General features: G+C 42.7%; 1 protein-coding gene across 1 annotated transcript; it reads right to left on the reverse strand.

Moving 5' to 3' along the window:
• Nucleotides 1-9,324: 9,324 nt before the first annotated feature.
• On the reverse strand, nt 9,325-14,634 carry RDH14 (retinol dehydrogenase 14). Its single transcript, XM_087776196.1, has 2 exons — nt 14,253-14,634; nt 9,325-10,865 (listed from the first exon to the last, which is right to left on the reverse strand). Exons 1-2 carry the CDS (start codon nt 14,619-14,621, stop codon nt 10,248-10,250), a joined length of 987 nt encoding a protein of 328 aa, XP_087632322.1. The 5' UTR covers nt 14,622-14,634; the 3' UTR covers nt 9,325-10,247.
• Nucleotides 14,635-15,493: the final 859 nt, after the last annotated feature.

The raw sequence follows: 15,493 nt of genomic DNA on the forward strand, positions 1-15,493 counted from the left end.
ATACTTTCACTGAAGCTAAAAATACCAGTGATGCTTTGAGCATAACTGGGAACTTTTAGACTACACTACTGATTTAAAAAGGGCCAGGAAATTTTCCTAGGCATTAGTCCTTGAACATCTGTACCATGGGGTGGTTATTTTCGTCCCTGGTATGATTTTGGCCTCTGCCAGCATTTTCCCAGGTAATGCCCAAACACAGCCGAAGTGTCAGGAATTGCCAGGAAGCATCCCTGAAAAGTAGTTTGGATGCTGACACCCTGTCGTGGAAGATAAAGAGCGTTCAAGAGTACAGATGCAGACTGTGATATTCTAGCTGGCCTCAGTGCCAGGGAGCAGCCCCAGGCATATTTAAATTAGTGATCGCCTTAGAGCAACAGAGGGAAAGCATTGAGAAGTACTAGGATTGCCTATAAACGGACACATGCTGGAGTATTACATCCAGTTCTTGTTTCCTCATTTCACAAATGAGGTAAAAAATTGGATAGGATGTGGAGGAGAGCCACAGAAATTATTGGAAACCTTGGAAAAAGGCCTTGCAGTAAGAGATTAAAGGGGTCCAGTCTGTTGAGTTTAATAAAAACATCTAGCGATGATTTCAGTGATTACAATGTGCGAGTATCACCACAGGGAGAAAATACTGAGCAGTAACAGCAGCACTCTCATCTCACAAAAAAAGGCATAATGAGAGGTGATAGCTGGAAGTGAAAGCCAGACAAACTCAGGCAAGAATCAAAACACATTTTTAAGAGTGAGGGTGATAACCATTGGACTGCACTGCCAAAGGAAGTGATGGATTCTCCAACTACCGATGGCTTCAGATCTAGACGGGACGTCTTTCTAGAAGATAAGCCTTAGCCAAACACAAATTGCCGGACTTGGAGCAAGGCTAACTGGGTTAAATTAAATGGCTTGTGTCATTCAGGAAGTCAGACTAAATAATCTAAGGGCCTTTTCTGGCTTTAAAAAAATCTATGGACCTATAAAGTGCAACTATGTAACTGTGAATTCTAGTCCAAGAATAACACATTTTGATAAAATAAGATTTCCATAGTCCAGTGCTACGTTAGTGGACACAATTCCAAGAGATCAGACTATACTTATAAAATTGAAAATGAATAAAGCATGACGACATGGTGATATTAATAACAATACTGATTCTCCATGTGTTTACAGGGTCAGTCAATAGAAATTGCAGCAAAGTCAGTGGAATTTTAGCGCTATAAAATTAGTAAGATAAAATACACCTCAGTTTTCCAGAACGGTCTCTGAATGTCATGGAAGTAAATTGAAAAATCACATCTATTCTGTTAACACCTGGAGAAGGGGGCATTTTTTGGCTGTGCTTATTCTACTCAATTAAAGAGTGACAGGGCGCCAGCCCAGGCACTGAAATTTGATCATCTGCGCTGTTTAAAGCTAGGGCAGTGCTTGGAACAGTTTTGGCTCTGGCCAGCTAATGCCTTTCAAAACAACTCTTTGCATCATTCTGGAGACAGCATGGGCCAAGGACACTCCTAGCAAGAGGTTTGGATGTACCCATGCCTCTTCTGGGAGAAAACAGAATATGGTAACATGAACTTTGCCCCACTATCCCATTTAGCCTGTGTTTCAGGAAACAGGTCCTGGCTTTAAATGCTTAGCAATAAAGACGCAGGCAGTGAGTTCAAATGTCAGCTGCTCTTCAGGAAAAGAGCTGAGCTCTCAATTCCTTCCCTATCACTGCTACACAATTATATACACTGTATATATTTTAATTTCACATATGAATTATATTAATCTCTCTCTATGAAGAAAATCAGCACTTTCAAAACTGTTCAACTGTCCTTAAAATCAAAAAGGCAGCTTCCAAAATAGACAACTGCAAATGAACCATAATATTAACTTTTTGAAGTGACCTATCAGAGTCAGATCCAATTAAAAACCAGAAGTGACTAATACAAGGCACAGTCAACACTTAAATTTTAGGTCTTTCAACCTCAGAGTGGAATCCAAAGCCAAAATTAGAGATCTATTAGGCATACAGAGTTAGGCACCATGGAAAAATCACTCAAAACCCCCACACACTGAGAAGGCAGCTGGGGTGGGTTGACCGTCACTGGACGCCAGGTGCCCACCAAAGCCGTTCTGTCACTCCTCTCCTCAGCTGGACAGGGGAGAGAAAATATAATGAAGGACTCGTGGGTCAAGATAAGGACAAGGAGATCATTCACCAGTTACCGTCATGGGCAAAACAGACGCAGCTTGGGGAAATTCGTTTAATTTATTACCAATCAAAATCAGAATAAGATAATGAGAAAATAAAACACCTTCCCCCCACCCCTCCCTTCTTCCTGGGCTCAACTTCACTCCTAACTTTCTCTACCTCCTCCCCCCGAGGGGTACAGGGGGACGAGGAATGGGGGTTGCAGTCAGTTCATCACATGTTGTCTCTGCCACTCCTTCCTCCTCAGGGGGAGGACTCCTCACACTCTTCCCCTGCTCCAGCATGGGGTCCCTCCCATGGGACACAGTACTCCACGACCTTCTTCATCATGAGTCCTTCCCATGGGCCGTAGTTCTTCACAAACTGCTCCAGCATGGGTCCTTTCCACGGGGTGCAGTCCTTCAGGAACGGACTGTTCCAACATGGGCTCTATGTGGAGTCACAAGTCCTTTAGAATTTAAATACAAGGATATAAGTGAATGCCTCCATCTACTCATAGCTTGGGATCTGCTCCTCAAGGCATATTCCTCTAATTATTTTGCTTCCTGAAATAACCACTCATAGCTTGCTCTTTCATATTACAGCAAGAGGAGGCAGCTTAACATTAATATAATAATGAAGTAGCTAGATCTTTTGCCTGATAAATGGGAATGTCCTGATCTGGAGACAATTTTGGCTCAGGTTAGGAACTAGGAGAGTTCCTTAACCACAAAGCTACTGGTTACAGCATACAGCTGTCCTGCTGAAACAGCCTTGCTTCCCAGCAGGAATACAAGTTTCATGAGGTCAGGAAGGGACCTTACAGGAGCAAACACAGCTATCATCAGGGCAAGGATACCAATCTAGGGATGGATACCCAATGCTCTGGTCCCATCTGAGCTTTGAAGCTGCATGTAAGTGTTTAATTCAATGGGCTAAAGCCCAAGTAGAACTGGAGTGAGTAAAACTGTGAAGAGAATGAAAAGGAAACATCAAGCTCAGTCCAGGTAAGGAAAATGCTTAATAAAGGTAAAGGCATGATTAATTTGGCATATCCCTTTCCTTAATACTGTTCTAATTTTAAACAGTCTATTGTACTCTGCTGTTGATAGCCTTGTGTGAGCCATCTAAGGTTCAGCCAACTCAGCTGCATGATCAGTAAAGAGACAATGCTACCACACACAGGGTTATTTGGATTAGTGAATACCATACGCAAGTAAATCATCTGCCAGATGGCATCAGAAGAAAGCTGCAGCTCTCTCACTTTCATTTCCACAGCAGCAAACAATGTTCCATGTTTAAAATAAACTCTTCCAGATGAGTAAAAGATAAACTTTGTGGTGCTTTTTCTTGGTCTTCTCTTTGACTTCAGCTTTTTTCTTAAAAAAAAAACAAAAAAACAAAAAAAAAACCCCACCTACTCTGATTGGTTACATTAATGAAAATTCCCAGTTTAGACCACCACAGTACAAAGCTGTCTCTCTAGGCAGCATCAAAATTCCATGCTATTTACTGAACAAAAGGCAAAAATGAAATATAATATTTTCAGTCATCAACTTCTGTCAACAGAACCCTTAAAAATGAACACCTACCACATTAAGCCATTTCCTGTCATTTTATGGGTTTTCCACAGTGAAGAACTATGCCGCTTTGTTGAAACATGGCAGTTTTCACATTTTCTACAGTTTTAATGCTTTTTTAAAAATAGCAAGTATCTAGAAATAAACAAAAAAGCCTCTCAGAAAAAGAAACAAATTAACTGTCATCAAAGCTTTTTAATTATTCTTTTTGAGCTTTCAGGTTGCCTCTCTTGCATTTACAGACAACAGCTCATTATCTCTTATTCTGTTCTACTGTCCCAGGACCCCAGTCTTAGCTGTGCTTCTGATACAATTAGTTCATAATATCATCTGGCTACTATATAACATGAGAAATTATGATTTTTGAAATTTTCTGCTTACAGCAAAATTTTATGGACAAATACCTCCATAAGGTAGGCTTACACTTTTTTTTCAATATCTGGGGAGATGTGTCTGAGACACATTTAGGCCTCTGAAGATTTGCAGGAGGGCAGACTGAGATGCTCTGGTCTTCTCCTCCTCCCAAGTATTTTTCAAAGCCAGGTGAAGTGTCAAGCAACTAGAACTACCGGTGACTTCAACTGGATCTCTGCCCTTCGGAAGAGCAAATGAAGCATTTTACAACCAGCTGTTCTACTCATGGGCTACATCTAAAGTGCTGTATAGACAGATGTCAGGGCAGGATGAATTCTAAAATACCTCCCCATACACACTGAAGAAGGTGTTCCTGTCTGTGAATGAGTATACAAAATGATATCAAACCTACTTGTTGAAGTGCATGTAGGTTCTGGGTCTCCACAGGTGTTACTTGCCTTTCTGCAGATGCTGTTCATGACCCCTTTCTTGAAGCATCTACAAAGACCCTGACATTGCTTGTCTCGAGGGCAGATGGGATTTGGAGAGCAGATGGTCATGCAGTGACTTAGGAGGGGCCCAGGACACAGACCTACTGTTGGGGAAGGTTGCAACAGGACTTAGATAAACTGAAATAACATCACTCATCACCAATCTGCAGCCCAGGTGGCAAACTGAGAAACATCCCAACAACTGCAGAGATGGGCTGACATTTTTTCCTGGAGAATGTTGCAGAATATTTAACATAAACATAGCACCACAACCACCACCCTTAATTTGAGAAGCATTTTTTTAAAAATGTGCATAAAGCCTCATTCATCAAGCTTGAAAGAATCATCATCCAACTAGCTGTAAGAGTCCTACTGCCCAAACCTAAAGCCAGGAGATCAGTATCAGCAAAAATATTTAGGTGTCTGACTCCCAATGCTTTTAGTGGGACCAGGATTTCAGACTGCTTGCTTTGGCCGTGAAGCAGATGGCAAGAAATGCTCAGTGCCTTGCTAAACTGAATATTATAGATTTCAAGCATGTGACACCCTTCTGAACCTTTCATAGCAAATAAGCTATTGATTCCTTCCCTATTGAGCATAATTAAGTTTCTTTCACATTACCTGAAAAGAAGTGCTTATTCTTAAATGCAGAAAGAAAGGGTTATCAACCTTGTTAGGTGGTCAGTGTGCCAGCCTTCAGCCAAAAAAGCAATTAGGAAAACAATCCTTTCTCCATGTTACATAGGACATTTGGAATCAATTAAATATTCAAATTAATTTCTCTGATCCGAATCCAGTTACGACAGGTGTGAGGCTGCTAGTGGTAGCTAAAGCGGTAAGTAAAAAGTCTAGAGGGAGGTCGTCATTTTCTGTTATGAGAAATAGCAGCACCATTCTGGGACAGATCAAAAATAATAATTCAACTGTGGAGGCCTCCTGGATTGTTTTGGAAGTCAATTACCCTCTAAGTGATTAGTTTGGAAAAAGTTATGTGAAAAAGGGAACAGGCCTCCCATTTTAAAATTATTTGCCTGACTCTTGCAAGTTGTTTATTTTCTTTATAGCCTTAGGTGGAAAGAAATTAAGTGTGCTTGAAGTGGGAATTATCCACATTTTTCAGCAAAAACATAATCACACCACACATTCACAGGGCTCAGGCTCTGAAGCCTGTGAAGCATTCACTTAGTAGGAAGCTTAGGCAAACCAGGCAACTGCTGAAGAAAGAGAGGAGAGTTTAAATATTTCTGGTTTTATTGCATCATGGAAAAACTGATCAGTTATCTCATTAAGATGGAGAATTTTTACTGGAGAACCCCCGCGGGGTTTATAAGCTTGCCTGCTGCGTTGACTGTAGTAACTGAAAGAGCAGCGTTGTCCCTTTGCTTGGGGATAGATGTCAGCCTTTGTGGCAAGGTAAGGAAGGTAAATTGGTGACAGATCCAGAGTATTTTTTTTTTAAATGTACATAAGTCTCCCTTGACTTAAACAGATGTGGTATATAAAAGAAATACATGCAACTGCAATTTAGTTCACTTGCAGAAACCTCAGCTATAATAGCTACATGTCTACAGGGAGGACTGGCTTACAGCTACGGCCTGAGACTAAGAATCAAAAGAAAGAAAGAAATTTTTAAAAAAGGAAATTATTTCTTTCTTAAACTCTTGGTCTGTCCATGAGGGAAGTTGGTTACAGGGGCACTTTCAAAAGCATCACAGGCAAAGATGAATAAATTATGCTGAAGCAGTTAAAATATGTTCCCCCTAAGACACATGAAGCCTGTTTCTCTCGACCATTACACAGAGACATTTCCTCCCCTCGGCTGTGCCTGTGGGCTCTCCAGCTCCAAAAGCAGACAGTGGGTATGTCTACCTGGATGGAACTTTAAGCAACCAAGCTCAACACTGAGCTCAAGCCCAACAGATCTGCCTGCAAGCCCGGTGTCTCATCACCTACCAAACCGGTGCAGGCAGCAGGTGACACCCTCGTGCTAACAACCCGCTCTCCTCTCCCCTCAGTCCCTCGGTAAATCTTTGACAGCTCTTCCCGGCAGTCTTTTAAAATAAGGGATTAAATTGCAACTGCACACACAGCTGCCCACACACACTCTCGTACCCTGATTTTAAAATAACCCTTTTAGAGTACAGTTAGTTTGCAGCATTGTTGCCATACAAAATTTGATCATTGAGAAATGGGGCCACTTGGAAGCATTTCTATTCACTGCAAAGTTTGCAAACAGTCAAATTTAATCACTGCTGTGCCCCTCCACATCTCATCTATGGCAGTGAAGAGGCATTTCCCCTGCAAAAAGCAAAAGGGCAGGGGCTATATTCTCAGTAGTTGCTGTGCCTTGGACACATCCCAGCCAGTTTCTGAATCCCCAGGGCACAGGTACAGAGCACTGGTCCAACACTGCTGGTGGACCAAAAATCAAACGCTCAAATTCTAACCATTTATGTAAGATAGCTGAAGGTACATTTTGGCTTTTGAAACAGTTGCTTCATAACATTTATGTTTATCACAGACCTCAACAAAACCTTAACCTCAGCTGTGACTTCCTTGCATAACTGTAATGCTAGTAATGTGATCAGCCTCTGTACCTGCCCATGAAAGCTGCATTTCCATGGGCTTTACATGCTATCCCTCGTCACTGTCTGCCTCTTTCACCCCTCACTTTTTCAAGTTTAATTCTTCATGGGAAATAAATTTAATTTGAGGGTGGCAGGGTTCATATGGTGGCAGTGATGGAGGGAGGCATCTGGAATGTGTCCTGGTTTTGGCTGCATGCTCTCAATATAAATGGTTTATAAAATAGTAACATACAGAGCTTACCACATCTTTCTGGAGGCACTGTAATACTGGGGTGAAGTGTGAAGGTGCTGATCTCCTCTTAGAGCATCCTCTACCAGCTCCAAGAGGAGACATTCAGCAGACAATCCTCAAATCATACACATATATCTAAGCTTACTAAGATCCTGTAGAGCAGAGAGTGGAGTAGAGTGGAGTAGCGTAGTGTAGATAGACTTCCTTTGCCAAAATGCTTGGTTCTAACCTAGTTTGAGTCAGTATTACCAACTGCTTGTTGAAACAAGGGCTCTTCTTTGGTTTTGCACTTATATTTTGCAAGATCTGTTAACCTATGAGGTCCCCAGTTCCTAGATGCTACCAGAATAACAAAGGCATCACGTAAATAAACATTAACAGCAATCTCAAAAGAGTAACCAAAGCTTTCTGGTCCACAGAGGCTAAATAACATTCAGCCTCAGATGCTGAAAAAAGCTTACCGTTTGCCAAGTTCCTAACAATCCATCCTTTCACATTGTTTTCAGGCAATATTCATTCAGGCACATAATATTCCATTAAGAGTACCACATGATCACTCTCCTACTCTGGAATGAGGGCTGTAATTTAGCTATGATTGCAGGAACGTAATCCCTTTCTGACAATGGCTCTTACTTCTGCAATGTTTCAAAAGAAAATAAAACAAAGCACCTGGTAGATGTATGAAGCATTACATGTTACACAGCCATACTACAAAAGTGGTACTTCTTTTTCCGCATCTCTTACTTCAGCACAGATCCACCTTTGCTGTTTTGAAGGCTAGTGCACATCCTATGTTGGTCATTCAGTCTGAAAAATGATATATTCCTCTGCTCTTCAGACAGTTTCAGTGCAGTTCTTTACTACAGTATTTGCAGATTAGCCACCTTCTCCAGTCTCCACCTTTGCATCCAAGGCTTTCTTTGCAAGAGGTATACACATTTCATCAGTGTTCCTTTGGTATTCCTACCGCAGTATGGAAAACACAAACCCGAGTTTGGCTCGGCTCCTCTGTATCTCTTTACAGAGAAGTTCATGTTAATGAACCTTTAATTCTTTAGCTAGCTGTTTAAAAGTGCTGTGTGCAGCTATTTACAAGTACTTAGAATGAAAATGTGAAATGCAACACTGAAGATCAAAGCAGGATCTTCTCTAAGCATGTTACACATCTCCCTCTGGCATTGCTTAGAGAACTTTGTTCAATGCTCAGAGTATGCTTTGACAACACACCTGTCTCTACACCTTGCCTTACAGTGAGCCGTGCAAAGCTCAACATGTTACAAGATCTTAAAAACCTGCTCTCTTTCGTAGCTTGCCTTGTGATTTTCTGGAATGCCACCTTGCACCCCCACCCAAGTCACTCGCCCAGAGCACAGCCTTGCTGGTGAAGGGTAAGGCTAGATCAGGTCCACTCTACTGTGCAAAAGTTGAAATATGCTCAGTCTGAGTAAACAACCACAGAAAGAATCTAAAAAATTTGGTTGGTTGCTACCTGAAGTGCAGAACTGATATGTATTTATAAGTAGGTAACAAGGATCTACTGAATACATCATTTATTGATACTCCTTCCCTTGAGTAATATTAAGATAGATCACGCTAAATCATTCTTCCCTATTTATTCTATGTATCTTAACTGCTAGAATATTTTATTAATGTAGAGCAAAACAAGAAGTCATAAATGTCAATATGAATCCATAAGTTATATGAATTAAAAAAGAATAAATTGGTACAGCTTCACGTAATACCCATGTATTTATTTGGAGCCCATTTTACTTCTACCAGCCCTACATGACAGGCTCCTTAAACCAATACAGCTGAATCTTCTGCTTTGAAACAAGGCTACTGTGTCAGGACTGCTGGTTTCCAATATATCTTCCACAGTGAAAGAATGAATGCCAAGTCTTTTTTTACAAGATTTTTATTAAAGAATATTCAGTAAGCTCTATTAGACAGACTTATCTGATCTCATTACTGAGTAAAAGTGCCATCAGTCAAGCCAAACACACACTGAAAAGCACATTCTCTTCGGTCTAATCTGGGTGAGGTCTTGTGAACTTTGTATGCACACAATTCATGACATGCAAAGCCCCATCAAGACCATAACACATCTGTCAACTATATTTTTAATGAAAGGTGTCTGCATATCAATAGCAAGTTCAGCACACCTGAAAATAAAAATACAGCTTGCACAACCAAGTGTATATACTCTGAATAGCAGCAACATCACTAAAAAATGTTGACTTTGTGCTTCACAGCTAAACTGTATACGGCTCAACAGTTCTGTTCACTGAACCATGGGGCTGACAACAAGTCTCTGAACAGCACTGAGGCCTAAATGATTACAGCATAAGATATTAGTAAAACTGTTTATTCCACTTTTCATTGTGATGGCTCAAAAAAGACAACAATCCTATTATTATTATTATTAGGAACTATTTTCAAAGCCTTTTTACAAAAGTGTTTCACCATCAGTACCTTGCATTGTCCAGCCCAGCTACAAATAGTGGAACATGACAAATATGCACACATATTGCAAAACAGTCTTGTTTAATTTTTATTTGTAAAGCATGAGTTTCCAAGCAGATTTAACCAGAAATTATATTCACACCCTCAAACTCTATTTCAGACTTTTTTTGAATGCCTGTGTCTATTTATTAAACAAAGATTGTCCTTTCTTTCAAAACAGAGTTCCAGCATAAATCACTCCCGTATTTAATACTTATTGAGTAATCTGTATTCCCACAGCACTTACAGTGAGAACTACACTATTGCAAATATGCATTGCAGTTATCTGCATTCTTTTTTGCAGACAGCCCCTGGCACTTATTTCAATAAGCCAACCATCACTTCACTGATATCCCACAACTTTCTTGCAACCAAGTCATCCATGGCTTTGGGCAGGAGTTCTTCCTCTTTGCAGTCCCCAAAATATTTTCCTGACACACCCTCGACATCAGGAGAAGAGGCCAAATAAATAGAAGTCTGGGCTCCTTCCAGAGGTGTTTTGAAGAAAGCCCATGACACCAAGTTGAATAGGGGTTTTGCCAGCAAAGGAATATTCACATACCTGCCTAGATTTGTTCTGACAATCCCAGGATGAAGTGAATTGACGGTGACTCCTGTCCCTTCTAACCGACGGGCTAGCTCCCTTGCAAATAATATGTTAGCCAGTTTACTCCGACTGTAACAAAAGCTTTTATTGTAACTTATTTCACTGTTCAAGTCTTCAAAGTTGATCTCTCCATATTTGTAAAGCTTTGAGGATACTACCACAATCCTGCTCGGAGCAGAATTTTTGAGGAGGCCCAGAAGAAGGTTGGTGAGCAAGAAGTGACCCAAGTGGTTTACACCAAATTGCATCTCGAAACCATCCTCTGTCTTCATGTACGGACACTGGAATATCCCTGCATTATTTATCAGAACATCCAGCCTTGGCTCTTCCTTTAAATAGGAAAGAAAAAAATCATTCACCTTTAGAATTGTCATGCAAAACACACTATTATGCTTAATATTTCTCATTGGCCACTGTTAGAAAGAAATAATTTCATTCCTAGTTTTCTGAACTGTAACTTCCCGATATTCTCTTAAAGCATTGCTGAAAAAAACCCGTAAGTTGAACTACCACTAAACCGAGTACTTGACCCCACTAGGATGCAAGTACCCAAGAGTAGGTCTGTATCTACTTTTAATGCAGGCAGAGAACACAATCATCTGCTAATCCAGGAGCAGCTTTTTCTATAGCAATTCAGTGATAATTTACCTTTGTGATGTGTTTTGTTTTCCTCTAAAAAGTAACATGTTTATTGCACTGCAAAAGCAGACACATTAATTTATGGCAAACCTCAGCCTTCGGCAAGGGATCTACTGTGCAAAAGACAGGCAAACATGGAACAAAAAGTGTTAGCTCAAAGAACTAACCTCAGGGTTGAAAAGAAACCATTACATTGTAGACCCACCATCTCACTGGGGCAGTATCATGAAAAACTTTGCAAAACAATGTTCTCATGATTTTAAACACCGTCTTATTTTAAAATCACTACACATCATTGTGCTGTTTGGTCAGAACTATGAAGCAGAACTCATCATAGAAAAGTAACATTCATGTTTCATACAATTTGCGTCTAACAGGTCTACTCAAGGACTAAGGTGTGTCTACGGGACTGAGGCTTGAAATATGTATGACATGCTCAGGACATGGTATTTGATGGATTGGTATTCTGGTTCAGGTCAGCAGAAAACAAAGACTCAAGAAGGTATGTTACACTCTATAGAATCAGGAAACATAGGTAATTAACAGAAAGGGTGGTATGGATAATCTAAATATATGTATAATAAATACATCATGCACTTCATGCTCCAGCATCCACTCAGGAATTAAGAGCTCTCCAATTTAGCAAAAGCAGTAACTTTTTCAAAAAACAGAGATTAAAGTGAGCTGCATAAATAAGCTCTGAATTCAACACTTTCACCCACCTCTGACAAAAGACTTTGAAAGTATCACAGGAAATTTATGCTTGCATGAATCAGAAGCAAATGTATTCACTTTATAGAAAGAGCAGCATGAGTTTCTTTGCTGCTAATTCTTTAAACCCAACACAGGGACAGCAATGATACAAAGAGAGCAAAACCCAAATCTGCACTGGGCATTCAGTTAATGATGCTGGCATCCGATCACACAAAAGGTCAAGTACTTCAACCTCAGACTGATTTCCATGGGACTTGAGGTTGCTCAGTGTTTCATGTAATTGTGTGCCTGAGGCATGATCCAAAGAGCATCAAACTCACTTCTCCTCTTCACCCAAATGGACATAACGGTTACTATCACTAAACCAGGACAGGACTGAAGAAGTACTGACTGTCAATCTGCTCACTGAAGTGATACTTCTTTCTTCTTTAGAGAAAAACATTGCTTTAGAAACTTTCTGTAGCACCTGACTGGACGATTTTGCAAGACTTAACACTTCAAGAAGCAAGACCTCCACGTGTGCTATTTTCTGAAACTCCTATATTTAATAACCTAGAGTAACGTGATCAATGCCAAGCAGGCAGCTACCACAACCAAGCGCAACAGAGTGCACAAAACATTGCTTTGATGGGCAATGCTGTTCCTTGTAGCTTCTGAGCTCGCTCCCATTTTCTCTATTTTTCTGTGGAACCCTCCAACATGTCTAAGTCTTTTATTTTTTGCAGTGAGACTAAGGAGTGAAAGATGTAATCACCTGCAGTTGTGCAGAGGAAAGGTCCCACAAATTAAGTTAGGCAGTGGGAGCGCATTGTTTCCCCACCTTTCCAATATTTAAGTCTTCTTCATCTCAAACAAAAAAAAAAAACAAACAAAACACAAAAACCCCCAAACAAACTAACCCAACAAAACCCCCAAAAAACAGCTCCAAAAAGGAGTCACACGTTAGAGAAGATAAATAACATGAACTTGGGTGGAACAGCTCTTCAAAGCATTTCTTGAATGTGCATCCCTTGACATTCAGCTGCTTTTGAAATTATTTTGAAAATGAAAGTTAGAACACAGGCGTCAGCAGCACTCTACAGATAGACACACTCTCTTTTTCTTCACTCCTTTCTCACTTAAAGTCACCTGTACTGGCTTTATCAATAAAGAGATGCTTGGACATTTTTGGATATTCTGTACTATAAAAGATACAATTCTTCAAAGTTAGACAGTATGTTTCTTTTCTTGTGTTTATTATGCATATTTTATATCCTTTCGTATATGCATATTTTCCCAGAACACTGAAGCAAGATTAAACCTTATCACGGATTCATACATATGAATGTAGATGACTACAAAGAGCCCCTCTAGAGAACTTAAAACTTGACTTTTTCCAGACATTTAAGTTTTAGAAAAGCTATGTGAAAATTAATGCAATGAAGTCCCTCTCTGTTTTTTTTCCCTCTCACAACAGCATCTGAGCATCTTTCAAGTACTTAACAAGCACTTCTCTGAGCAGCAGCAGAACTTATTAAGCCTGGCTTCCCATGACTTTGTGTCTCATGGCTTGAGTAGCTAGATGTGGCGAGATGAGAGTCCCAAACGATGCTTTTTGTAGGAATGGAATAACGCCTCCAACGGTACCTCCCTCTGCTCTCTGGTGTCTAATAATGCTGCCAGACTCACCTAGTGGCATTTCTGTCAGGTGAATCAGCTGGAAGTCCCTGTTCTCCTTAAAGGCAAGTTTTCAGGACATCTGCAGAAACTTCATATATTCAAAAACGTCTGCCTACTAAACTAGCTAGCACTGACCATTTAAAATGCGGGGGGGGGGGGGGGGGGGGGGGAGTACAGTCTGAGGAGGGGGCAGAAGGATGGCTGGAGCTGTGACCAGTGCACTCACGTGAACTTTTATTTCTCTGGAGACAAAACTGAGCTGTAACGCCAACTTAAAGCAAAAAAGGCAGGTAAGGTAGAGTTAATTAGTTAATTAAGAGAAAAAGGATAACAAATCATTTAGCCCATACAGAAACAAGTGCTTCCTTTTCAGAATAGAAAAGGACTAGAATAGTTTGGACTAGAGCAGCCCACACTAGTACGAACTTTACGCTTCCAGGTGCTAACTCGCGGCCCAGTTACCTACGCCCTCCCCCCAAACCCTGCGGTGAGCCCAGCGCCGCGCCGCACCCCCGCACCGGCGGCCCGCGGGAGGAGCAGGCCCTGTGAACAGGGACCCCGAGGACGCCGCCACCACGGCGCTGCGGGCATCCAGTTCCTCTCACGGGGAGCCCGGGCCCTCCACGGTACCTGCCGGGACCCGCTGCGGCAGCCGGCGAGCCCGGAGGGCCGAGCCCCGCGCCCCGCAGCCGCCCGGGCCGTACCTGGAGGACGCGGTGGCAGAAGGCGCGGACGGAGCGGAGCGAGGCCAGGTCCAGCTCGCGGACCACCAGCTCGCCGCCGCCGTCGCCCTCGGCCTCCGCCCGCTCGCCCAGCTCGGCCCGGATCTCTCGGGCCGCCCGCTCGGCCCTCGCCCGGTCGCGGCAGCCCATGATGACGCGGGCCCGCATCCGCAGCAGCTCGGCCGCCGCCGCCCGGCCCAGCCCGCTGTTGGCCCCCGTGATGATCACCGTCTTGCCCCGCATGGAGGCCCCGGCCCCGGCCCCGGCGGCCCGGGCCGCGCCCCGCAGCCAGCGCCAGGCGGCCAGGAAGAGCCCCCCGCCCAGCGCCAGCGCCGTCACCGCCGCGGCCATCCCGCCGGGCCGAGCGGCGCTCCGCCCGAAGTGGCCGCCCCCGCCTCGCCGCCCGCCGGCCGCCCGGCGCCGGGGGTGCGTCAGGATTGGCCAGGCGCGCCGCTGGGCGTTGTGGGGATTGTAGTCCTGCGCCGCGCGGAGGAAGCGTGGTCCCAGCGCCGGAGGCGCCCGGGAGACCCTTCCCGAGAGGTGCTTGAGGAGCGTAGGGTCTGCTTATCGGACATATACGACATCATACGTGTTCCTTTTCCGGGTTAAGTAAAGGTGGCCTGTCCACCTGGGTAAAGGCTAACGTCTTTTGGCGGGAATTTATATGACACGTCATGACTCCAAGCCCATATCGTCCCTATATACTGTCATACCCTACCTGAGAGGTAGGACGAGAAGAAACGGCCTCAAGCTGCGCCAGGGGAAGTTTAGGTTGGATATTAGGAAAAACTTCTTCACCGAAAGGGTGGTCAGGCATTGGAACAGGCTGCCCAGGGAAGTGGTTGAGTCTCCATCCCTGGAGGTATTTAAAAGACGAGTAAACGTGGTGCTCGAGGACGTGGTTTAGTGGTGGACTTGGCAGTGCTAGGTTAACGGTTGGACTCGATGATCTTAAGGGTCTTTTCCAACTTTGACGATTCTATGATTCTATGATTCTATTGTGTCGCCCGTTCGCCTAACTTTTCTCGCTGTAGGCACTCTGCAGTTGGGGTCCAACTCCCGCCTTAGACAGAAAGATAGAAGAAATCAGTTTATTAATACAATTACAATTCATTAATTCATTGTGATCTTACAACAGTCTGTGCCTGACTTAGAAACATATGCAGAATATCTACAGATGAAAATAACACCTGATTCGATAAACGATGTACAACCTTTTCCTG

The sequence above is a fragment of the Nipponia nippon genome, unplaced genomic scaffold (assembly GCF_047370975.1).
Source record: "Nipponia nippon isolate SJK-2023a ecotype South Korea unplaced genomic scaffold, ASM4737097v1 scaffold_4, whole genome shotgun sequence".
NCBI lineage: Eukaryota > Metazoa > Chordata > Aves > Pelecaniformes > Threskiornithidae > Nipponia > Nipponia nippon.